The 25,624-nt window shown below is 40.3% G+C and overlaps 1 protein-coding gene across 5 annotated transcripts in view; it reads left to right on the top strand.

The window, feature by feature from the left end:
* Positions 1-25,624, top strand: part of mapk10 (mitogen-activated protein kinase 10) — a 210,687-nt gene that overhangs the window by 117,352 nt on the left and 67,711 nt on the right. For all 5 annotated transcript variants that reach the window (XM_087985843.1, XM_087985846.1, XM_087985840.1 and 2 more), the window contains 4 exons: positions 4,393-4,522; positions 16,358-16,416; positions 20,680-20,818; positions 24,146-24,311. In XM_087985843.1, coding sequence (XP_087841969.1) covers positions 4,393-4,522; positions 16,358-16,416; positions 20,680-20,818; positions 24,146-24,311 — 494 coding nt within the window. The remainder of the gene's footprint in view (positions 1-4,392; positions 4,523-16,357; positions 16,417-20,679; positions 20,819-24,145; positions 24,312-25,624) is intronic.

Raw genomic sequence — 25,624 nt, 5'->3', positions numbered from 1 at the left:
GTCTGGTAGATGACAGTGTTTCAGCTGTATGGGAGCAGCTGGATGTGGAGGTGCCAATGTTGGATGCAGTGGACAAAGTCAGGAGTCACACAACACCAAGTTATAGTCCAACAGGTTTATCTGAAATCACAAGCTTTCAGAACAGCTTGGCTAGGGTGTGGCAAGTTCTGAAGTACTAGTGTTCAGTACTACTGTCTGAACGTTGTCAGGTCCCATAGCCTGTACAGTATCCAGTATCGAATTTACTGACACCTAGAATCTGTGATGCTGGGGGACTACTGGAGGAGGCTAAGACAGATCATTCACTTAGCACATCTGACTGGAGCCTGTTGTGAATACTGCTCTTCCAGTGAGTTGTTTAATTGTCTATCATCTTTAACAGCTGGTTGCGGCTGGAATGTGCAGGGCTCTAAGTTATATCTATTACTTGTTATTTATGCTGTTTGGAAGTTTCACTAGATTGACACCTCATATTTAGTTGCACCTGTTTTTGCTCCTGGCATTCCTTCCACCTTCACTTGCCATTGAACAGGGTTGATCCCTTGGCTTGATTGTAATGGTAGATTTGGGGATATGCTGGGCCATGAGTTTGCAAATTGTATAGAAGCACAATACTGATGGGCCACAGCATCTCATGGATGCCCAGTGTTGGGTTACTAGATCTGTTTAAAGTCTTTACCATTTCGCTCGGTAATAATGCTACTTGATGTGTGATATTCTTAATGTGAAGACAGGATTTGGTCTCCACAAGAACAAGTGTAATGGTCACGCTTACCAAATGTATCATTGACAGATGCATCTGTGGCAGGTGGATAGGTGAGGATGAGGTCCATTATGTTCTTTCCCCTTGTTGGTTCCCTCATCATCTGTCCCAGACCCAGTCTGGCAACTATGTTCTTTAAAACCCAATCAGCTCAGTCAGTAATGCTGCTACCCAAGCCACTCTCGGTGAATCCGCATTGAAATCCCCCACCCAGAGTTTGTTTTGTGCTACACTAGTATATGTTCCAATTGTTGTTCAACATGGAACAGCTTTAATTCATCATCCAAGGGAGGATGGTACATAGTAATCAGCAGGAAGTTTCCTTGCCCATGTTTAACCTGATGCCATATATAACCATTGTAACAAATAACATTCACACCATAGAAGTGCTCGGCATGAAAGCTCTCCAAAGAAAAAGAATTGAACTATATCCCCTTAATGTTTAATGGCATTTCTGTCACTGAACCCCCGATATCAACATCCTGAGGGCCACCATCAGCTAGAAACTGAACTGGACCAGTCATATAAATACTGTAGATATGAACAAGGTCAGAGCGTGAGAGTTCTGCAGAGATTTATTCACTTCCAGCTCCCCATCTACTCAGCACTAGTTAAGACTTTGATGAAATTCTCTCCACTTGCCTGGAGGAGGTCAGCTTCACCTGTAATCAAGAAACTTTGACACCATTCACGACAAAGCAACCCACTTGTTTGCCACCTCAGCCACCGCCTCAATATTCACTCCCTCCACCATTGTGCATCAGTATATACCATTCATACGATGCACTGTAGTAACTGACCAAGACTCCTTTAAAACACTTGCCAAACGCACAACCTCTGCCACCAAGCAGGACAAGGGCAACAGATCATGAAAGCAGACCATTTGCAAATTGCCTTTAAGTCCTAACACTCTATCCAGATGTGAAATTTTCTTACTGTTCCTCCACTGTCCATCAGTCAAGATCCTAGACCCTTCTTACTAAGGGTTAGAACTGCAGAGACTCAGGAAAGGGCCACATTCTCCAGGCTTTTTGGGGATAGATTCTGATATTAGATTAGATTATTTACAGTGTGGAAACAGGCCCTTCGGCCCAACAAGTCTACACCAACCCGCCGAAGCGCAACCCACCCATACCCCTACATTTACCCCTTTAACCTAATACTACGGGCAATTTAGCATGGCCAATTCACCTGACCCGCACATCTTTGAGACTGTGGGAGGAAACCGGAGCACCCGGAGGAAACCCACGCAGACACGGGGAGAATGTGCAAACTCCACACAGTCAGTCGCCTGAGTCGGGAATTGAACCCGGGTCTCTGGCGCTGTGAGGTGATATAGCCAGTGGTACCCACATCCTGTGAAAGAATAAATTAAACAAGAAACAATGGAATTGAAGGAAAGAAAGTTAGGAAAACCTATTAATGTCCAATAATTATATGTAAACCTGCTTAATTCTCGATAGATGAAACAATATGACCTGCAGACAATAGATTCTGAGAACTAGTTTGCTCTTTAGTGACACTAGGTGGTCAAAACCCACAACTACAGGAGAAAACACTTTCTTAATCTTAACTTTGTGTATTATGTAGGCATTTGCAATCTTGCTAAAAGTTAAACATTTCTCTTTCCAAATTAGGGTCACCAAAGCAGAGTTATAGCACCTTTGTATCCACTGGTTGGGTGGCACAGCGGTTAGCACTGCTACCTCACAGTGCCAGGGACCCGACTTTGATACTAGCCTAGGGCAACTGTCTGTGTGGAATTTGCACATTCTCCCTGTGTCTGCGTGGGTTTCCTCCCACTGTCCAAAGATATGCAGGTTAGATGAACTGGTCATGCTAAATTGCCCATTGTGTAGGTTATTAGTCAGGGGTAAATATAGGTAGGGGGTCTAGGTGGATTACTCTTCGGAGGGTCAGTGTGGACTTGTTGGGCCGAAGGACCTGTTTCCACACTGCAAGGGATTCTAATCAGTTATTTCAGAGCAATTTAATGAAAAACTTAGTACTTTCTGATCTAGGTGTCCTACTTATTCATAGTTTCAAACATTTTATAGCAGAACAACAAATTGCCTGCCACTCTCTATCAAGTGAAGAGAGATGCATTGTATCAATTTGTAAAAATTGACCACATTTTGCCTCATTACGCAGACCTGAAACTCTTCCTCATTCTACCCATAATAATATGAGCAAGGAATGTAAATATGGAAAACAGTGACAGGCAAACTTCGCAGCACAGTTTCCTTGAAAATTGTCAGCCCATTCCAAACATAAAGTTCTGGAGCATCGAGTTTGTTGGTAATAGCAATTACAGAAATGGTGACAGACAGTGCTGTTTTATGAAGGTAACCTAATATGGTCACAGGTTACAAAGGTAATATTTCATTAGGGTGGTTAATGTTTCATCAATGTAAATTATCTCCTAAATCAGATCTCTTACCTCTTGATAAGGTACTGTGTTTGTGGAAGAAGTGTCTGTGCTGTTAGCATTCATGCTAACCTTTCTCCTTCTTCCTTGGCAGTCCCTCAGGGTCCTCGCTCTGGGTAGAGTGTTCTGGTGTGCCTGAACATTTCAATCCTGGAGCTGCAGACTCTACCACGAGAGGGGTGGGTGGTGTTTGATGAAGTTGGTGGGTGGGATGCTCTGGGTTCTCGCAGCCTCCTCAGGTGGCAGTGCCTATGAAGTTAGGATAGTAAGATGAATATTTCATGGCAAATGTTTTACCTCCCAAAATAATGGAATGCATTGAGTAAAGTGCATTATTCCTCAAAGGCTTATTTTCTCTGTTGGATCCTTGGACAGTACCAATGTGTCAAAACTCAGCACTATTCCACAGGCAAGGTCAGTTGGGCTGGGGATATTTAGAAACTGTGAGAATTTCGACACACAGTCACACAAAATTTTATGATCAGTGGTTGTGGAGCACCATTGGGAAAGGCTTCATGAAGTCTGCCTGCTATGCTACTTACAGAGAAATGCTGAAAAGCAATTCACAACGTGGAAAGAAAATAAAAGGAAAGGAGTAAATTTTAGGTGATTTATTCTGGTGTCATTTTTAATGATTGTAATGTAATCATTGAATGCAGTTATCGAGTTACCTAAATGTGGACTGAGTTTACCATGAGTCCATCCTGAAGTTCTGTGGAATCATTTTAGTATTCGCAATGTGATATTTTATTCAAATCATTTGATTTTCACAAGAAAAGTGCAGCACAGACTATGACCTCTACCTGTAGCTACGGAGAAGGGAAACTGCGTTTAGAAGGTTATGGAGCCCTTAGCTCTGTATTCTGCACATTACAAGAATCTCAAAGTGTAACCCTTTGCTTATCCCCTCACATACTATTAACATACCATACTAACTCTGAAATTAATCTGAGGACCACTAACAGAAATGGTTCATGTATTGTTTCTACTGCTACCATTTACGTAGAGACATTAACCTTTTTATATTGAATGGATGAATTCCTGTACAAAAATAATAGAGAAAGATTTCAGAAGGACTTGCTCAGCATTTCCACTCTAATATTGGACAGAATGATTTTGGAGCAAGTGTTGATAACTATACTAACACCACAATCACAAGTAGTTTGACTAACTTTGCTTATAATTATATTCCTTGATGTAGTGCTTCATATGATGCTGTACTTGATAGAAATGTGGCCATTAAGAAACTCAGCAGACCATTTCAGAACCAGACGCATGCCAAACGGGCTTATCGAGAGCTTGTACTCATGAAATGTGTCAACCACAAAAACGTAAGTTTATCATTTTTAATATATCCTGATTAATCCTAGACAATGCACTAGCAGGAATGACATAGAGATGGCATTCATTATTGAGAAACTGTTAATGTACTTGACAATTACCGAAGTACTTGTCTATTCTAATGAGCTGATCTTCTCTCCTGTTGGAAAGAATGTTTGTACCATTTAGCACTATCAGATTCCTAAGTATCATTTGTCCCAGGCATAGGACACTGGGAATAACATGATTGATTCTTGCCTTTCAAAAAATACTTTAGCAATTGACTTGCTCAGTTAAATCGTGTCTTAGCAGCAGTCATATTGGATCCTGGATTAAAGATTTTAGCAGATTGTAGGTTTCTTCGAGAAAGTCTTTACGTCACCACCTGGATAGTAATTTGACAGGCTGGTTTGCCTGTCTGTTGTAGAATCTGGTCAGTTAGAAAGCATCAAGCTGGATGCGTCACAGCATGGTTTGGCAACTGCTCCTCCCAAGACAGCAAGAAACTATAGAGAGTCCTGAATACAACTGAGTCTATCACATAAACCAGCCTTCCATCCATTCACTGCATCTATACTTCCCACTGCCTCGGGAAAGCAACCAACATAATCAAAGGCCCCTCCCACCCCGGTTATATTCTCTTCCACTCTTCCATCAGGCAGGAGGTAAAAAATGTTTGATTAGATGTACAAAAAGATTCAGGAACAGCTTCTTGCCCACTGTTATCAGATTTTTCAATGGACCTTTGAAAGGTTAATTCTGATCTCGCTCTCTGTACCTTCTTTGCTGCTGTAACACTGTATTCTGCACTCTGTTCTGCTACCCTGAAACATTTTGCTTGGCACAATCTGTCTGTATAGTACACAAAACAACACTTTTCACTGTATCTCAGTACATGTGCCAACAATAAATCCATCAATCAAATCAGCCAAACAAAATAATGTGTCAGAATATTTCCCAACCTATGATGACGTACTCCCTTCCTTCCTAAGTTAATTTGTTATATTTTACATAGAGGGATGTTCATCCAAGATTAAAAAGATTGAACTGGACTGAAATATTATATTTCTATTAGTCTACAGTCTGTTCAAATGATGAAATATGTGTTTCACATCAAATCTTGCAAGGCTCTACACCCAGGATGAAACTCACTTAAAGGCAGCATAAAATGGAGAATTGGGCATGGAGTCAGTCTATTCATGGTCTAGTAACTGTGTTCATTTGCAAACCAAGTGAGGTGAACTGACATACTGATGTATATGCCCTTTCCAATTCTTGCTCCGGCTGAGTAAGAATTTAAACTTGGTTTCCCTATTCTTCTGCACTCTTAACAGTCAAATTACAGTCTCCCATTAACTTTTATGTAAATTGTTTTATATCCGGTCTTAAATAATTTTGAGTTTTTGAGTTCACCCAGCTAAAGGATCTATGTCCTTTTGCACTTAACATACACAATGGCAGCATCAAGGACTGCCAAGTTAAACATGTTGGAGGTCAGATGATAAAACATCCCTGTGCCCTTTCTCAGCAATGGGGCTGAAATGTTTTGAGCCCACTGGTATCCTCTTCCATGTCAAGCTGAAAAGGTATCTAGTAAATCCAACCAGCAGGTGCTACAGTTACAATGGCTACCTGCCAACTGGGTTGAGTCAGTGGAGGAGAAACAGCAGCTGCTTGCTAAGCAACCTTTTCTATATTATTGAGCCTGTTCCATTTCTGAGGTTGGTATGACCAATGGAGGCACCATTTTCCAGGGCATGCAGTTCAGCATTCAGACCCCAGACACCACTGGGTCCCACTTGCATCATTGGAGCCATCCCAAAGCAGTGCAAAAGCAGAGTGGCAAAATTTACACCAATCTCTGGCATGTTCGTTCCATCCTGTTAACTTCACCCTCTCATGTTTGGTACAAGTTACGTCCCTACCTGGCCAAGATGGCCATGAATAGGACCAGGCAGTGGGCTATGGAGGAGACCGTTAGACCTGACTGCCTGCTTCTCTTCCATAGTTACATCTATGGTCCTGGAGAGGGAGCAGGCTTTGTCCACAACCATCCTACCAGATTAAAGGTAGTTTCCTCAATAGCAGCCCAGATGTGTTGTCACAGTGCCCCTCTGCCAGTCAGCAATGAATGCCTGGCTGGTGGTGCTTTATATTCCTAGCATTGTCAGGAGTCATCCCCCCCACTTCCCTACTTCCCACTTCTGCATTTCATAACAAGACAGATTAATTGGTTGTTCAAGTAGAGATGAATAGGTTTGATTTAATAGGGTTACAAAAGTTGGAAACTAAATATCCCAAAGTACTTGAATTTTATATTAAGCTTGAGATGTGCTTAAGTCCAATGTGACAACCTTAAGTAAATAAAGCCAATTGCGGGCATGTGAGAGGCAAATTGACTGAGGTTGATATAGAAAGGAATTTATACAGATAATTGTAAGTAAACAATTGCAAGCATTCATTTAAAATTGAAGATCTAATTTATTCTGTATTTCCAAGAGAAATATAAACCACACTGTAAAAATGATACTGTTATGGCTGACTAAACAAATTGAGGATAAGATTAAACTCATAAGATTTCCAATTAGAATAATGGACCAAATGTTTGGTGGAGGTGTGGGGGTAGAGAGGATGTTAGAAGTCAACAAAAAATGACTGTGAAATTGGTTAAGAGTGAGAAAATTGATTATGTGAGAAGAAAGCAATATGAAAACAATTGGAAATGCACAGCAGAGAGAAGGACCCAGAGACTGGGAATCACCCAGTAGAGGAAACAGTTAGACCTGTGAGGACACTTCCACCTGGGGCTACTCAGCAGAGATAGGTGGACTTGGGCTACTCAGTAGCCAGGGTGAATGTGATGAAAAATCCAAGTGTAACATAATAGTAAACTGTAATACATTGGTTAGTGAGATGGTGCTGTTAGAAGGCCCTGGAAAACTAACTTAATTAGTTTAAAACTTCAAAGGTGTTATTTTAAGGAATTAATAGCTACTTGGATTTCAGTAAGGAACATCACCTCAAAGGAAGGAAAGTTAAATCAACTCAAAACAAAATAGTAAAGCAGAATGAAAGAAAATTAGGTGTGAAGTTATGTTGTTACTGCTAAGTTTTTATTGTAAGTTTGTACTTACTCTATGAAACATCTACCATTGTTTCTCAATCATCATCATTGTTAAACTCCTTTCCCAGTCCATTCCAGATGGCTTTGCCCTCATTCCTGTTAACCACCCATATTGAAGCTGAGCACTGTTGCTTCTGACACAAGTTCCTCCCTCTCAATCTGAATGCTAATTTCTATCATGTTATGGTCACTGTTCCCAAGGGAATCTTATATTCTGACACCATCTATTAAACCTGTCTCATTTGCACATCACCAGCTCCAAAATAGTTTAATTCCTGGTGGATTCACAACATATTGTTCGAGGTAACTGACCTGAATACATTCTATAAATTGTACCTCATGGCTTTTCCTGCTAATCTGACTCTTCAATCTACATGAAGATTGAAGTTACCCATGATGATTGGACTGTTTTTGTCACGTGGCCTCATTCTCTGATTCTCTGTCGCACTATATGGCTTCTGTTAAGGGCCCATACATTACTTGGAACAGTGTCTGCTTTCCCTTTCTATTCTTACCTCCAGCAATATGGTTTCTACATCTTCCAATCCAGGATAATTTCTTTCCAGTGTAGTTATTCAGTCCTATACTAACAATGCTACCTCACTCGTCTTTCCTTTCTACGTGCCCTTTCAAAGTCACATACCCACTGTATACTTAATTTCCAACTTTGTTCTCATCTCTGTATAGAACCAGCAACAGGATAACATAATATTGTCACTGTAAATTTGCTGAGAATATGACAGTATGTTACAGAATTAGGCCAGGACTCAACTACTCGGTACAGAAACAGAAATGCAGGAAAGATTAAAGTGTCAAGGTGCTCCTTTGTAGAGAGAAAATCTTAACTTTGAAACTTCATCATCACACATTCTGCAGAAATGCTGATTTGAAATGTTGGATTGAATATTATCATATACTGCCCAGGCCTGACATTGGAGGGCACAACACCAGGCCAGACCATCTGGTCCAAGGTTGGCCCATGAGGAAGTGCAGTTTCAGCTGTCCATAGGAAGAAGGTCAATAGCCTTCTCCATTCCCAGGCTATCCCACTCTCAGTCTTTTTCTTTTACTGCGCCCACCTCTCAAGAAGGTTCATTCTCTACTCTCCCACATCTTCTTTCCCTGGAATACAATGTCTGATCAGATGATGGATATAGGTTATATTATAATCTTGAAAAGGGGATTGATGAATGCCTGGGGAGAAAGAGATGCAGGAATATAGGGAAAGAGCAGCGGAGTGGCAGTAGCTAGTATGTTCTTCAAAATATCCAGCACAGACTCAGGATGGTCTTCTGTGACGTGCTATTTTACATGGAGGATTAACTTTAATTCCTGGAAAGTGGTGGGATGTTACTAAACTTGAAAACCATGCTCAAAACTTACATGCTTGTGACAACTTTACTTTGTTGATGTATTTTCCTTGCCAAAACTTTACTTAGCCTCGATCAGTTCTCATTTTACCATATGTCATTCTCCAAAAGTGATGAGAGGCTGATGATATATTGATAGCTTCTACTGGATCTCTGTCAGTGCTGATTTGATCTAACAATGAACAAATGTAACTAGGAGTGGACTCAATTGATCTTTATTCTGCCTCTTCCTTTGTATGGGAAATCAAGTTGATATCTCGCTGACAACCCAACCAAAGCTGAAAACCCACTGTGTGCCATGTCACAGAGATAATATCAGCAACTATCTGCTGAGACATCATTTAATCAACAAGATACACTTCCAGACTACTTCACATTAAGCAAGCTTATGAGATCTTTCTGTGGAGGGTTGGTTCTCTAGAGGAGCAGCTCTTGCATAAGACTCTAGTTAGGAAATTGTAGCCAGTGATCTGAAGTTAGAATTGTAGGATAGACCTATAGAATCCCTACAGTGTGGCATGAGGCCATTCAGCCCATTGGATCTGCACCTACCCTCCGAAAAGCATCCCATCCAGACTCAACTCCCGCCCCCCCCACCACCACCACATCCCTAATAATCCCGCATTTGCCATGGTTAATTCACCTAACCTGCACATCCTTGGATGGTACAGGGCAATTTATCATGGCCAATCCTCCTAGCGTGCACATCTTTAGACTGTGGGAGGAAACCCACGCAGATACGGGGAGAATGTGTAAACTCCACACAGACAGTCACCCGAGGCTGGAACTGAACCTGGGTCCCTGGTGCTATGAGGCAGCAGTGCTAACCACTGACCCACTGTGCCACCAAGTTTATTAATTTTAAAAGAGTGTATGGCCATGGAATTACCACTTTAGTGGAAGAAATATTTAGGATTAAGTTCTTTTCTTTATATATGAGCTCATAATCTACAAGTCTAATTTCTGTTTACAGCATAAAGTACACAACAGTCCATAGGATTCCTACACCTTCTGGGGTGATCACAAGTTTTCCAAAATCAGAGACTTGCCCCCACAAACATTGCTTCCAACAATCCAGAAGTTTTGAATGTCCCACACCAGCAAGCACCTTGCGATATCACAGGAGAAATCTCCAGCTCACTGATACCATTCGCAGATCATAGTCATGAGGGGTCTAGAGAATCAGAAACAAATGTAAAGTCTATCAAATGAGAGTAATTTCTGGGATAGGGTAGTCTGAAATGCAGAGATCTGAAATGTAAAGGTGCCTTTGCTTTTCCTCTTGCCCTGTCCTTCATTTCTCTTCTCTGTCTCCATCCTTTATTTCTCCAGCTCTTTACCTGCTCATAAGTGGCCTCCTAGCTCTTGGAACTTGACACATCAAAGCTGCTGGAGGCAAATTGAGCAAGAATATTCAATTCCGACATCTCTGAGTGTTAGGCAGTGACAAGTAGTGTACCGCAGGGTCAGTGCTTGGACCCAACTATTCACAATATATATTAATGATTTAGGTGAGGGAATGAAATGTAATATCTCTAAGCTTGCAGATAACACGAAGCTAGGTGGATGAAATGTGAGGAGGATGCAGAAATGCTTCGGTGTGATTTGGACAAGTTGATTGAGCAAAATCATGGCAGATACATTAAAATGTGGATATATGTGAGGTTAACCAGTTTGGTAGCAAAAACAGGAAAGTAGATCAGGGTGGCATGGTGACTCAATGGTTAGCACTACTGCCTCACAGCACCAGGGACCTGGGTTCAATTCCAGCCTCAAGAAACTGTCTGTGTGGACTTTACACATTCTCCCCATGTCTGGGTTTCCTCCGGGTGCTCCGGTTTCCTTCTATAATCCAAAGATGTGCAGGTTAGGTGAATTGGCCATACTAAATTGTCCATAATGTTCACGGATGTGTAGGTTAGGTGCATTAGTCAGGGGTAAATATAGGATAATAGGGTAAGGAAACGGGTCTGAGTGGGTTACTCTTCAGGGGGTCAGTGTGGATCTGTTGGGCTGAAGGGCCTGTTTCCACACTGTAGGGATTCTATGATTATTATCTGAAAGGTGATCAAGTGGGAAAGGGGGAAGTGCAATGAGACATGGGAGTCCTTGTACACCAGTCACTGAAGGTAAGTTGCCGGTGGAGCAGATTTTGAAGAAAGCAAATGGCATGTTGGCGTTCATAGCAAGAGGGTTTGGGTACAGGAGCAGTCTTGCTGCAATTATATAGGACCTGGTGAAACTTGGGGTATTGTGTGCCATTTTGATTTATTTTTCTGAGGAAGAATGTTCTGGCTATGGCTGTAGTACAGCAAAGGTTTATCAGATTGAATTCTGGTATATTAGGACTGACGTATGAAGAAATACATGATTAATTAGGAGATATTCACTGTAGTTTAGTAGAATGGGGGGGGGGGGAGCAATCTCATCGAAACTTATAAAACTCTAAAAGAACTAGACAGAATAAACACAGGAATGATGTTTCTGATGACCTCGGAGTCCAGAATCTTATGGTTCTAAGGATACTGGGTCAGTGATTTAGGACCGAAATAAGGAGATATTTCTTCACCCAGAGAGTGGTGAGTCTGTCGAATTCACTGCCACAGAAAATGATCAATGCCAAAAGATTCCATGTTTTCAAGAAGGAGTTAGATATCATTCTTAGGGATAAAAAGGGCTAAATGCATCAAAGGGTACAGGGAGAAAGGAGCAATGAGATATTGAACTCGATGATCAGCGATATGATTATGTTGAATGGCCATGCAAGCTGAAAAGGCCAAATGGCTGCTCCTATTTTCTATGTCTTTTTATAATTCCGAGGGTCCAACATTTACAAAGTGCAAACACGTTTTGAAACTGAAGATCAAATGGCATGTGATCAGATAGTTTGCAGCTGGGCACTACATGGTAAGGCTTTCTGTGGTCAGAAGGCCATGTGATCAGAATCAATCCTCTAGGATTACCTCAAACTAGAGTTGCCAACCACAGAAAGTCGCCATGGTGCTGTTTAGAAAAATGCACAAATCCATTCATATATTAAACTTTAAGCAGGGAAGTTCCTCAGTCTGCTCCTCCTCTGCTCGTGGTAGTACGTCAGAACTGAGGCAGAAATGTAGTATACACATGTAAACGTCCATTTTTTTGAACTTCCAGTGAAGTATTATCTGGTGGAGAAGTTGCAAATCTGATAAATTTGTGACTTAAAAAGTATTGTTTTACTTTTCTCACTAACAGTGATCTCATGATCCGATCAAGAGTCTTCTGCAATCAAACCATGTGCTTTGAGAAAGTACTGATATTGCACAACTTAATTTCATTGATGGCAATCTATTATTTTCCGGATTGGTAATTGGTTATAAATTCTAAGGTCAAGCAGCTGGATATACAGCAGGGACTCCATTTATACATAGAAACTTGGTTTTCACCACACTTCCAGTGAAGCATTTTCAACAAAGCAGGAGCAACTCAGAGACTTTGTTGACCTGCATACTCTTACATTATCATTTCAGTCTTTACAATCCATGCTGCTTACTTCACATTTTCTTGAAGAAAAATTGTTGGTTGCAGAGTGTTAAATATCAAGTCACCTTTATTTTTATCAATAGAATCCCTAGAGTGTGGAAACAGGCCCTTCAACCCAACAAGTCCACACCAACCTTCTGAAGAGTAACCCACCCAGACCCATTTCGTGAACCTATTGCTCTACATTTAGCCCTGACTAATGCACCTAGCCCACACATCCCTGAACACTATGGGCAATTTAGCATGGCCAATTCGCTTAACCTGCACATCTTTGGATTGTGGGAAGAAACCAGAGCACCCAGGGAAAACCCACGCAGGTACAGGGAAAATGTGCAAACTCCACACTGTCACCCGAGGCTGGAATTAAACCTTGCTCCCTGGCACTGTAAGGCAGCAGTGCTCACCACTGAGCCAATGTGCCACCCTCAAATGGCCTTCATTTTACCAAGTTTCTCTTGGTATGTAAAATTGCTGTTGTGCAACCTTTTTTGTGATAACTTGAGTTAAACCTCGTGATTTTCCCATAGCAAGAGAATATTAAGATTTTTAAAAAAGTTATTCATATCATTTCCTGTCATCTTGATAGATTATGAAGCCAGCAGAAAGTGAGGACTGCAAATGCTGGAGGTCAGAGTCGAGAGTTTGGTGCTGGAAAAGCACAGCAGGTCAGACAGCATCCGAGGAGCAGAAGAATCGACATTTCAGGCATAAGCCCTTCCTGAAACGACGATTCCCCTGCTCCTCGGATGTTGCCTAACCTGCTGTGCTTTTCCAGCATCACACTCGAGATTAGGAAGCCAGTATGTGTAATGTATAGGTATAATATGTTCCACTCTGCATCCTGAATTTCCAGTTATGACTAAAGAAATTGAGGGTTTGGTTAAGAAAAAGAAGGAAGCATATGTCAGATATAGACAGGATAGATCGAGTGAATCCTTAGAAGAGTATAAAGGAAGTAGGAGTATACTGAAGAGGGAAATCAGGAGGGCAAAAAGGGGACATGAGATAGCTTTGGCAAATACAATTAAGGAGAATCCAAAAGGATTTTACAAATATATTAAGGGCAAAAGGGTAACTAGGGAGAGAATAGGGCCCCTCAAAGATCAGCAAGGCGGCCTTTGTGTGGAGCCACAGAAAATGGGGGGAAGATACTAAATGAATATTTTGCATCAGTATTTACTGTGGAAAAGGATATAGAAGATATAGACTTTAGGGAAATAGATGGTGACATCTATGTGATCTATATGGACTTCAGTAAGGCGTTTGACAAGGATCCCCATGGGAGACTGATTAGCAAATTAGATCTCATGGAATACAGGGAGAACTAGCCATTTGGATACAGAACTGGCTCAAAGGTAGAAGACAGAGGGTGGTGGTGGAGGGTTGTTTTTCAGACTGGAGGCCTGTGACCAGTGGAGTGCCACAGGATCTGTGCTGGGTCCTCTACTTTTTGTCATTTACATAAATGATTTGGATGTGAGCATAAGAGGTACAGTTAATAAGTTTGCAGATGATGCCAAAATTGGAGGTGTAATGGACAGCGATAAAAGTTACCTCAGATTACAACAAGATTTGGACCATTTGGGCCAATGTGAGGTGCTGCATTTTGGGAAAGCAAATCTTAGCAGGACTTATACACTTAATGATAAGGTCCTAGGGAGTGTTGCTGAACAAAGAGACCTTGGGGTGCAGGTTCATAGCTCCTTGAAAGTGGAGTCGCAGGTAGATAGGGTAGTGAAGAAGGCGTTTGGTATGCTTTCCTTTATTGGTCAGAATATTGAGTACAGGAGTTGGGAGGTCATGTTGCGGCTGTACAGGACATTGGTTAGGCCACTGTTGGAATATTGCATGCAATTCTGGTCTCCTTCCTATCGGAAAGATGTTGTGAAACTTGAAAGGGTTCAGAAAAGATTTACAAGGATGTTGCCAGGGTTGGAGGATCTGAGCTACAGGGAGAGGCTGAACAGGCTGGGGCTGTTTTCCCTGGAGCGTCGGAGGCTGAGGGGTGACCTTACAGAGGTGTACAAAATTATGAGGGGCTTGGATTAATAGACAAAGTCTTTTCACTGGGATGGGGGAGTCCAGAACTAGAGGGCATAGGTTGAGTGTGAGAGGGGAAAGATATAAAAGAGATCTAAGGGGCAACGTTTTCACACTGAGGGTGATACGTGTATGGAATCAGCTGCCAGAGGAAGTGGTGGAGGCTGGTACAATTGCAACATTTAAGAGGCATTTGGATGGGTATATGAATAGGAAGGGTTTGGAGGGATATGGGCTGGGTGCTGGTAGGTGGGACTAGATTGGGTTGGGATATCTGGTCGGCACGGACAGGTTGGACCGTAGGGTCTGTTTCCATGCTGTACATCTCTATGACTCTATGACTCTAAGTATGCAGAATGCGAATGAAATTTTCTGGTGCATAAATCAAATGCTGTTTTGAAAAATGTAATTGAATTTTGAATGAGTTTCTTTTTGTAAGTCACTAATGGATTCAATAGTCTGGCATGATAAACAATATGAAAATGTACACGGGAATGATCATTCAATAACTAACATTCAATGACCATGTTAGTTTCAAATGTTAAGGAAAGAAGTCCCTGAGTACATGCTTGGGATTTATTGTCTTTGCTTTTTGAGCTATTCCACCACTTCTAATTAAAATCTCCCAATACATGGATATAGTTTTTACTACATGCATACATCGATAATTGTGTCCATAGATTAAAGCTATCAGAAACTTGCCAGAATGCTGAGCACTTTTTAGGCATGCTCACAGGGAAGATTGCAGGTTTGACATACTGCAAGGATTAAATCAGATGAATTGAAATGGCCTTCATTTTACATTCTCATGAAATGTAATCTTGATCAAATAGAGAAGTTTAATACACCAAATGGTTTACCTGATTCCTCTCATCTGAGTGAGCTCCAAGACTACCACGTTCAGTGTATTATCCCTTCTTGTGAATGGCTAAGAACTAATTTATATTCATAATCATGATGGGTTTTCTATTGTAATCTTGACTCATGATGGAATATTTAGTTATGTGGTAATTCTGTCATATTTTCAGCTTTTGATCTGTATAATTTAAAGAGATCTCTATGTTTGTGTAAGTCTTCAAGGCAGACTCATTCTTTGTTTTTCAGGAATCAGTTGTATTGCTCTATGCAGAACAATAAATTGCCAAGCAATTTTGAGTTCCTTGATGTACAAAGTTACATCTTGCAGCATGTAGGCAGGTTCTATGATGTGCAGGGTTACATCTTCCATCATGTAATTGGGATTTATCAAACTATTGTTATTTTATACTGTCAATTTTGTAAAACCTGTGAACTAATAATCAACATGCAATTGTAAATGTACAGGAATAATAATTCAATTTTGCTATTTCTGATTCTCATAGCCTAATTGAAGTTGAACTGCAAAATTAATTCTTATCAAATGAAAATTACATTCAACTCAGCCATAATTAGTTGAAACTTAAACAAACATGCACACAACTCTACATTTTTTAGGTGTTTTCTGTTTATGACCAGAGAGTATAATGGAATAAAATTCACCACTGTAATAAAGTATATATTTGAAATTAATTATCAATATTTTATGTAATAAAGATAATAGCTAATCAAGCTCGTCAGCTGGAGAATTGCAATAAATGTTTATGATTACTTAGAAGTACTGCCCATGCACATATAGAAGAAAGGTCTAAATATGGCTAATAGCTAACCCTTAGATTTGATTCAATGGTAACATTTATGACATAATCATTTGATTTGTGATTAGATGCAGTCACAAAGCAAGTTATAACAGTAATATATGTTTTGTTCCACAGATCATCAGTTTATTAAATGTGTTTACACCTCAAAAATCACTAGAAGAATTCCAGGATGTGTAAGTAATCAAACATGTTCCCCTCCTCAGTATTTTATATATTTATTCGACTGGGAACTGTTTTCCTGCTCTATGGTGTGCTGCCAGGACTCTGCCAGGAATATATCCAGTTGGCCTCTGATCATTGGCTTTAATAGGCCTCCTAATTATGTGAAAAAATATACAGAAGTTGTGGTGGACGACCAGTCCATCAGTTCATGGGTCTCTTTAAAAATAGGCCAGAGATAGGAGGACGCTGGGAAATTCCAACCCTAACCTCTCATCTCTGCCGAACCTCTGATGTTCAGTGTCTGCTCAAAGTCCTCTTGCACGTCACTTGAATTTTGTTTCATTTACCACAGTAATATTGACATTTAGAGTTATAACAACGTCAGCTTTGTGCCATTGTAGCCAGGTTGCTTGCCCATTGTTGTTGTATAGTTAGTCTGTATCTCACTCTTTCATTCATCTCTGTTCCCCTGTGCCCCTTTCCTTCTCTCCCAGTCTTCCCAGTGTTGAAGATTTTCTGTTGTTAATAAACATAAACAATAACACACAGCAGAGTGCTGCTAAGGACAGAATCATGTTGTTTCACAATGGATCCATTTAAACCCCTGAATTTATCTTGCTTGTTTCCATGTTCCATTGTTCTATATTCATAATTGAATTCAAGTCACATCTAGATTCACCTTTATCATTCCTTCAACTATTTAATATGCATGTCTATGAAATCAGATAGACACTGGCAATCACCATACAAGTAAGCTCAGCCCAATCAATGTCTTTCAAATCTTCTTCATAACTATTTGTACATAATTAGGAAGGCTTATCCCACTGACTAGTCAGGCAATATCAATGAAAGATACATTAAACTGAGGGTGATGGAAATTCCTAGTAAAAATGTGATTTGATATGTTGATTATAAAATAAGTGAAGGCAAGAGATTGAATGGAGGGTCTGACTGGTTGAACCTGTTATTTTTAAGCCACAAAACTGACCTGGAAACTAAAATTGTTTATGAGAATCTTAGATTTGAAATAGGGAGGAGTGCAGAAACGATCAAAGGAGAATGTTGCACCGTATCTCATTCACTGAGACATCCTAATGTTTTTCACAAACAATGAGCACACTCATGTGGGACATGAAATGGCTCACTACTGCCTTTTCCAGAGCAACTGGGGATGGGCAATAAATGCTAGACTTTCCAGTGATGCTCACATGTATGAATGCATAAAAATAAATAAATGCCATCTTCATCCTCCTGAGAGAAATAGCCTGTCTCTGTGCTATAAATATGATGTAAGGAAAAGTGAAATGAGTACATGAGGGAGAAAGGAATGTGCTGCTAGGGGAGAGATAAATAGTGTGGACAAAGGCTGTTGTGGAGCATAAACATTCGCTGGACCAGTTGGACTGACTTCTGTTTCTGTGCTTTAGTTTTGACAGAAATGTGTTTGTGGACACCAGAGAGATCCACAATAACAGGGATATGACCATCTGCTACTATTGATTTTCCCACTCGAGTGAAAGGCAACTTTATTTGAAGATTGGATGAAAACTTATAAATGCAGTTAGGTTGTACAATTACATTACTGGCCATCAGAAACCAGAGATGCCTGAAAACTGTGGACTTCTATAAACTACACTGAATAAATCTTAATTCTCATTAAATAAGTAAAACAACTTATTGATTTGCCTGGCTAGATGATGCACTGTGTGGACTAAATATCTAACTAATTAACAGTACTCCATGGTCTGAGAAACCTTTGACTTTATTGTGCCAGTCTCAACTGTCTGACCCAACACAGACAAGGTCCAAACTCTGGCCTGAGTCTAGTCCCATGATTGCCAATTTTTAGATCCTGTACTTATTATCACTGACTTTTTTCTTTTTATAGGTCCCCAGGTCTCAATAATCCCACTGTTATTTTGCAAAGGTTTGGAAATGAATTGAGCTCTTTTCAACAGCCTAGATTACAAAAATAAAACAAGCTAGAAGACAAGACTACTGGAGAAGAACCTTTCTGACCAACATTTATGTGTGTTGTTTAAAGAAAGTTGACATCCCAATTTGAGTGATGGAATGTGGCTTGACTTCCAAAAACTTTTGGCAAAATCTTAAACTAATGGTTATTATTTATTGTCTAAGGCAATGGGAAGTGAATTTAACATTAATAGAAAATTGGCTAAAGGGTAGAAGGAAACGGCATGGTGGCTCAGTGGTTAGCACTGTTGCCTCACAGCACCAGGAAGCCAGGTTCAATTCCACCATGGAGTGACTGTCTGTGTGGAGTTTGCACATTCTCCCTGTCTCTGCGTGGGTTTCCTCTGGGCACTCCAGTTTCCTCCCATAGTCCAAATATTTGCAGGTTAGGTGGATTGTCTATGCTAGATTACCCATAGTTTTCAGGAATGTGTAGCTTAGGTGCATCGGCATGGGAAATGCAGGGTTACAGGCGTGGATCTGGGTGGCATGCTGTTCGAAGTGTTAGTGTGGACGTGTTGGGCCGAAAGGCCTGTTCCTACATTGTGGCAATTCTATGAATTAAACAGAACCAGAATGCCTGCAGCTGCGAAGGGGGCCTTTTGCCTGGTTGTATATGTGCTAGTTCTTTCTGGAGAAATCAATATTAATCCCACTGTACCTATTCTCTTTACATACTTTGCATCACCCTCAACACAGTTTTGGTATCAAAATCGCAATCCATTTGCCTCACATTCATCCTTGATTTTACGGGACTGGGATGACAAGAGGGAGGTTGGGGATTGCAAATTAAAATTCCAGTGGGATGGCAGACACATTTTACCAGCGGTAAAGTAGGCGGACCCTACCGATTGGCTAATTGAAGCATATAAATGGCCAACTAAGGGCCATTTACATGCCTCATTCTGCCATAGCTGGTACTTTACTCGTCTACTGGCTTATCCTCTGAAGTTTTAATTTAGGTCATGTTTATGTCATGCCAAGGCACTCTCATTTCCACAGTAAAGGACTATGGTTGCTGGAGAATATGAACATTTTGAATAATATACTTTAATTTAGACAATCACAGCTTTGAGAATTGTCTCCAATTGAGATTATCTGAGATCTGTGTTTAGGAATGAAACAAGTATATTAGATCAAGCAGCGAGATTGAAGAGTTACAAAGGACTAAACATAACAGAAACATATTCGCATCACTGTGCTGAATACAGCTTACTGTGAAGTTAGTTAGACTTGATCAATGATTGTTAATGAGTCATTTGCAAAGCAGCCCCATGAAATGTAATTCTAATCCTTTGTAAGGCATTAGACAGAAATGCAGTTATTGGATAACAAAAGAGACAGTAGTCTATCAGCATCTGTTCAATTCGTTGTTTGCAACTTTTTAAAATGTTGTTTCCAGTAGCAACAGCACCTGACTGGTGGTTCATTATGTACAAATGATATCACTGCAAACAACAGTTCCTATTTGCAATTTAGAAATAATTGCTTATCTGGAAATAATGTAATGTCTGCAGTGCCACATTAGACTACAGTAACACTGTGTGAGTGTGTGTGTGTGTGCATTATTGGTGATGTGTGCCATTGCTCAGTTAAAAATTAACAAAATAATACTGATACCATATTTTCACTGCAGCTACCAAATGTTATAGTTTGATTTCCAGCCCATTTGGCACACTTTCCAATTTGTACTGCATGGCTAGAAATCTGACTGAGAGAGCTTTGTGGACACGGATAGAAGTACCTGGATTTTTCAAGCAGTTGAATTAACTGCAGTTAAATTTATAAATCCTTACATCCTAACACCTGGGTGTTTCAGAAGTCCAGTTTGCAATTGTCCTAATGTTGTACTTATCTGGAAAATCCCTCTGTTTCTCTCTTGGCTCAGGTTAGAACTTGCTCCAAGAGAGTGCTTTAACTTAAAATGCAAAAGCTAACAATCATTTCCTTCAGTTCCATAAATGTCTAACCATTTCCTGCTGTAAAGTGAACTGATGTGGTTACAGTGACATTCTTTCTTATTGAGGGGCATAGCCTTAAGATAACTGCTCATGCTCCGTCTGTATCGAGGTGATCAAGTTGCACATTTATCTCAGTTGATGAGAGTTTATGACCTATTCCATTTTGTTCTTCCAGCTTCGGGGTAGGTGCTGAGTAGCAAACATTTCGTGAAGGGACAGTGAAGATAGGACTAAAAGGCTTTTGCTCACAGTTGGAATAAGCATTGAGGTTTTTGTTAATTGGTAATTAATGACAATGATCATTCTAACAGCTTTCTTTCTCCCTTCATATGATAATAGCTATTTGGTTATGGAATTGATGGATGCCAACCTGTGCCAGGTAATCCAAATGGAACTGGATCATGAGCGAATGTCCTACCTACTGTACCAGATGCTGTGTGGCATCAAACACCTCCATTCTGCTGGCATTATTCACAGGGTAGGTATTCTGCAAAAGCACACAATCTCAGGCTTTGAATTTACTTGAGTGGGAGAGCTTCATACGAGAGAAAACTTGCAAGACCATGCTTTAAAGCTGGTTTTGTACAAGGCATTAATTCTTAGAAAGTTTCTGGTCAATAAAAACATCTTTAAGGACATGAGAACGCGTTATTATTGATTTATTACAATATAACTGCTCCAGTTAGCAATTTCAGGTTTTATTTTATAGAGGGCTGCACTAAAATGAAGGATCATTGTTCATAAGAGTAGTCTTTAAAACTGCTGTGCCCTATGATTTCATGCCTGTAGTTTAAGAATAAGTATTGAGTGTAAATTTACTCCATCACATGAATGGCTTGGGACATATTGACACTTTATCCAGCAGATTTTCATGGCTTCTATTCCATCAGGCCAGTTTGAGCTGCCTAACATCCAATAGAATTGCCATATGACCACGACCAATCTCATTTCCAGGTTTAATTTGATTAACCACAGTGAGCTGACAGCAAGGGGGAAAGAAACTGAAAGTCTAGTAGTTCCCTGTAAAGGTAAAACTGAAAGAAATGCCCTAATAATGTGAATGGAATGCAATCAAAGGGTAAGGCTGTAGAAGGACCAACAGCAAGTTATAGTATTTATTATGGAGCCAAGAAAATGCAACACCATTTTTAAAAAATCATTCACAGGATATCACTGACTTGGCCAGCATGTTTTGCCCATCCATTATGGCCCTTGAAAAGATGGTGATGACCTGCCTTCTTGAACCACTGCTAGACTCACAATTTGGAAGGTACTGCCTAAGAAGCCTTGATGGGTTGTTGCAGTGTATTTTGGAGATGGTACATACTGTGGCTAATATGTTTCAGTGGTAGAGAGTAAATGTTGAAAGTGTCAATTGGAATACCAATCAAGGGAGCTGCTTTGTCAAGCTTCTTGAGTGCTGTTAGAGCTGCACTTCTGCAGGCAAGTGAAGAACATTCCATCACACTTCTGACACAAGCCTTGTAGATGGTGGATAGGCTTTGAGGCTGTTGTCCAGATCTTGCTGCATTCGGACATGAACTCCTTCAACATCTAAGGAAGTGAATGCAGAAGCCAAGTTCATGGTTGGCTCTGACACACAAGATGGGTGAAAAAGAATGACAGGGCTAAACTACTCAGTAGTAAGGGGAACACTTCAGACATTTCTGTGGTCACAAACAGACTCTAGGCTGGCATATTGCCTCCCTGATGGCAGGATCCAGGATGTCTCGGATTGGCTGCAGGGCTTCTGAAGGGGGTGAATGAACAGAGAGTGGTCGTCATACATATCGGTGCCGATGGTCTATGGAAAAGGAACGGTGAGGTCCTCCAAGCACAATACAAGGAGTTAGAAGTAAATTTTAAACATTGGATCCCAAAGGTAGCTTATCCGTGGCTTACAATAGAAGTTAGAAATGGTATTAGATCCAAAGATGATATGTATAAAATTGTTAGAAAAAGCAGCAAGCTTGATGATTCAGAGCATTTTAGAATTCAGCAAAAGAGGACAAAAACATGGATCAAGAGAGAGAAAATAGAATATGAGGATAAAATTCGAGGCAGCATATAAACTGACTATAAAATCTTCTATAATAATATCAAGCCAAATGCGTCAGTCAGAAGCCAGGGAAATTATAATGGGGAACAAAGAAATGTCAGAAGAAATGAACACATATTTTAGTTCTGTCTTCAAAAAATAAGGTACAAGTAATTTTCCAGAAATGTTGGGGAAACCAAGGGCCTAGTATGAGAGCATACTTGAAGGAAATGAGTAATAGTAAGAAGATGGTGCTAGGGAAATTAATGGTGTCAAAGGCTAACAAATTACTTAGGCCTTAAAATCTGCAGCTCAGAGCACTAAAGGAAGTGGCCTGGAATTATTGGTGGTTAAAGTTCTATGGGCTCTGGAGCAGTTCCTTCAAATTGAAGGGTTGAAAATGTAGCTGCATTATTTAAAAAGGGAGGGAAAGAAAAAAACATAATTATAGATCATTTAGCCTAACATCATTATAAAGCGCAAGGGTCTGTTATAAAAGACATGAGAATGTGCATTTGGAAAGCATCAATGGAATTGTACAAAGATAGCGTGGGTTTATGAAAGGCAAATCATGCTTGACAATGCCACTGGAGTTTTTTGATGATGCTCCTTTTGGAATAGATCAGGGAGAATCAGTGAATGTGGTGTGTTTGGACTTTCAGAAGTCTTTTGACAAGGTAACTAATGGGAAGTTAGTACGCAAAATGAAAGCACATGAGATAGGGGTTAATATGTTGGCATGGATTTAGAATTGATTGACAGACAGGAAACTGAGCGGGGGACTAAATGAATCTTTTCCTGAGTGGTAGGCAGTGACTAATGAGGTACTGCAAGGAGCAGTGCTTGGGCCCAAGCTATTGACGATATATAGAATTGGCTTAGATGAAGAAACCAAATGCAACATTTTGAAGTTTGCTGATAATATAAAACTGCGTATGATTGTGAATTGTGAGGAGGATGCAAGGAGGCTTTGAGGTGATTCAGACTAGCGGAGAGAGAGTGGGCAAACACTTGGCATATACAATAAAACATGGCCAAATGTAAAGTTATACACTTTGGTGTGAAACAGAGAAAGGAAGAGTGTTATTTAAATAGTGATATAGTGGATAATGTAGGTATACAAAGAGATCTCTGTGACTTTGTACACCAGTCAATGAAAATAGACAAGCAGATGCAGCAAGAATTTAGCAAGGCAAATGGTACATTGACTTTCATTGAAAAAGGATTTAGAATAGGATTTCACCATCTGTCCTGGATCTGCCCCCCAAAGCATTGGCCTGTATCTTTGGATTACTAGGCTAATGATAATACCCTACATAGCCCCTTGTTCCTTTTAGACTATTGGTAATGTCATTTCATGTGTGCCATCAGTGGATGAAGCATACAATCCTGCACACATCTCTCCCCTGCCTCCACCAACTGGTAAGTTAAATTTCAGCACTAACCTATTTTTCTCATCAACTTGTTCAGAGATGTTAGTACACACACCTCTGGAGCAGGGGCATTTGAACCCAGACCTCCCGGTTCATGAATAGGAATTCACGACTGTACCACAACAGGGCCCTTAAGTTTCAGCACCAATGCTTCTCTGGTCATGGTTATGTTACTGGACTAGTAACTGGAGCAGTAACAGGGCTGGAATAACAATCCAGAGAATGTGAACACAAATCTCTTTCAGGTAGTGCGAAATAAATAATTGCTAGTGATATAAGTGTCAGAAAGCTGACAAATTATTTTGTACTTTGATTTATTATTCTATATTCACAGGATCTAAAACCCAGCAACATTGTGGTAAAGTCAGACTGCACACTGAAAATCCTTGACTTTGGCCTGGCAAGGACTGCAGGAACAAGCTTCATGATGACTCCCTATGTAGTAACCCGTTATTATAGAGCACCAGAAGTAATTCTGGGGATGGGGTACAAAGAAAATGGTGAGATCTTTACTGAACAATCATATTTTACATTGTTCAGTTTTGTAATACGCAGAACATACCATCATGTCATACATACGTTGAACATTCCATTAACTTTAAAAAAAATAGGTATTTTAAACCTTTTTCTTACCAAATGATTTGATATAAAGTAATTGCTTTATCCAAATGTGGTAGCTTAATTCAAGGTAATGACCTACAGTACCATCTAGTCACCTGCCCGAGAACTGACAAAAAGGTTTTTGGCAATTAAGCAAGGCAAAAGTGAGGACTGCAGATGCTGGAAACCCAAGTTTAGATCAGAGTGGTGCTGGAAAAGCACAGCAGGTCAGGCAGTATCCGAGGAGCAGGAAAATCGATGTTTCGGGTAAAAGCCCTTCATCAGGAATAGAGGCAAGAAGCTTCCAGGGTGGAGAGATAAATTGGGCGGGGGGGTGGGGGAGGGGGGGGGGGGGGTTGCGGTTTGGGGCTGGGGAGAAGGTAGCAAAGAGTACAATAGGTGAATTGGGGTGGGGTGGGGGGGGGGATGGAGCTGATAGGTCAGAGAGGAGGGCTCTGATTCAAAAGACTGGACATCCCAGCTAAATACTCCAGTTGGTGGCCACAAATTCTTGGCTTGGTGAGATGAACTTATCAACTTTCAAATAAAAAAACTGAAAATGCTGGAAAAAAAAGCACTCAGCGGGTTAAGAAGCAACTGTGCAGAGAGAGAACATTTCATCAGGATTCATCAGGATTCTCAGTCAACTCTGTCTGGTGACTGCATGGTACTGTAGAGTATTGAGTAATGGAAGAAATTACCTGTCAAAGAACAGATGTTGGTGATTGCAGCAGTTAGAAAAGCAGCCCACTTTACCGCATTAGTTGAAGGTTGTGTGGTTATTATGAGTTAACACCATCACCACAAAAGACAGCAAAATTCAAACATAAGGCCTACCACCATCTTCAAAGGGAAATGAGGATGGGTCAGTAAATGCTGCTTTCCCAGCCTATATCTAGAGAACATTTTTAGAAATAAAATCCTCGGAAAATACTCAAGGAAATGGTTTGTAAATAAATAACGATATATTCAATATACACTGGATTTGGGATCGGAAGAAAAATAAGCAATTTCTCTAACATTATGGGAAACTGACTATGTCAGCATTTTGACTCAGTTAAAACTTGCACTATGATTGAAAATACAGATAAAATATTAATAAATGATTCACAACAGTTTAGAATAATATTTGACAGATTCTGACATGGTAAAGTGGAGATAAATGATAATTAACTATCTTCTTTACCATCTGTTGTCAGAGTGACAGCAATTA

This window comes from Chiloscyllium plagiosum, unplaced genomic scaffold (genome assembly GCF_037043375.1).
Source record: "Chiloscyllium plagiosum isolate Xiang-an unplaced genomic scaffold, Cpla_swu_hap1 HiC_scaffold_1, whole genome shotgun sequence".
NCBI lineage: Eukaryota > Metazoa > Chordata > Chondrichthyes > Orectolobiformes > Hemiscylliidae > Chiloscyllium > Chiloscyllium plagiosum.
Note: the sequence above shows the minus strand (reverse complement) of the source record. Positions and strands in the feature narration are given on the sequence as shown.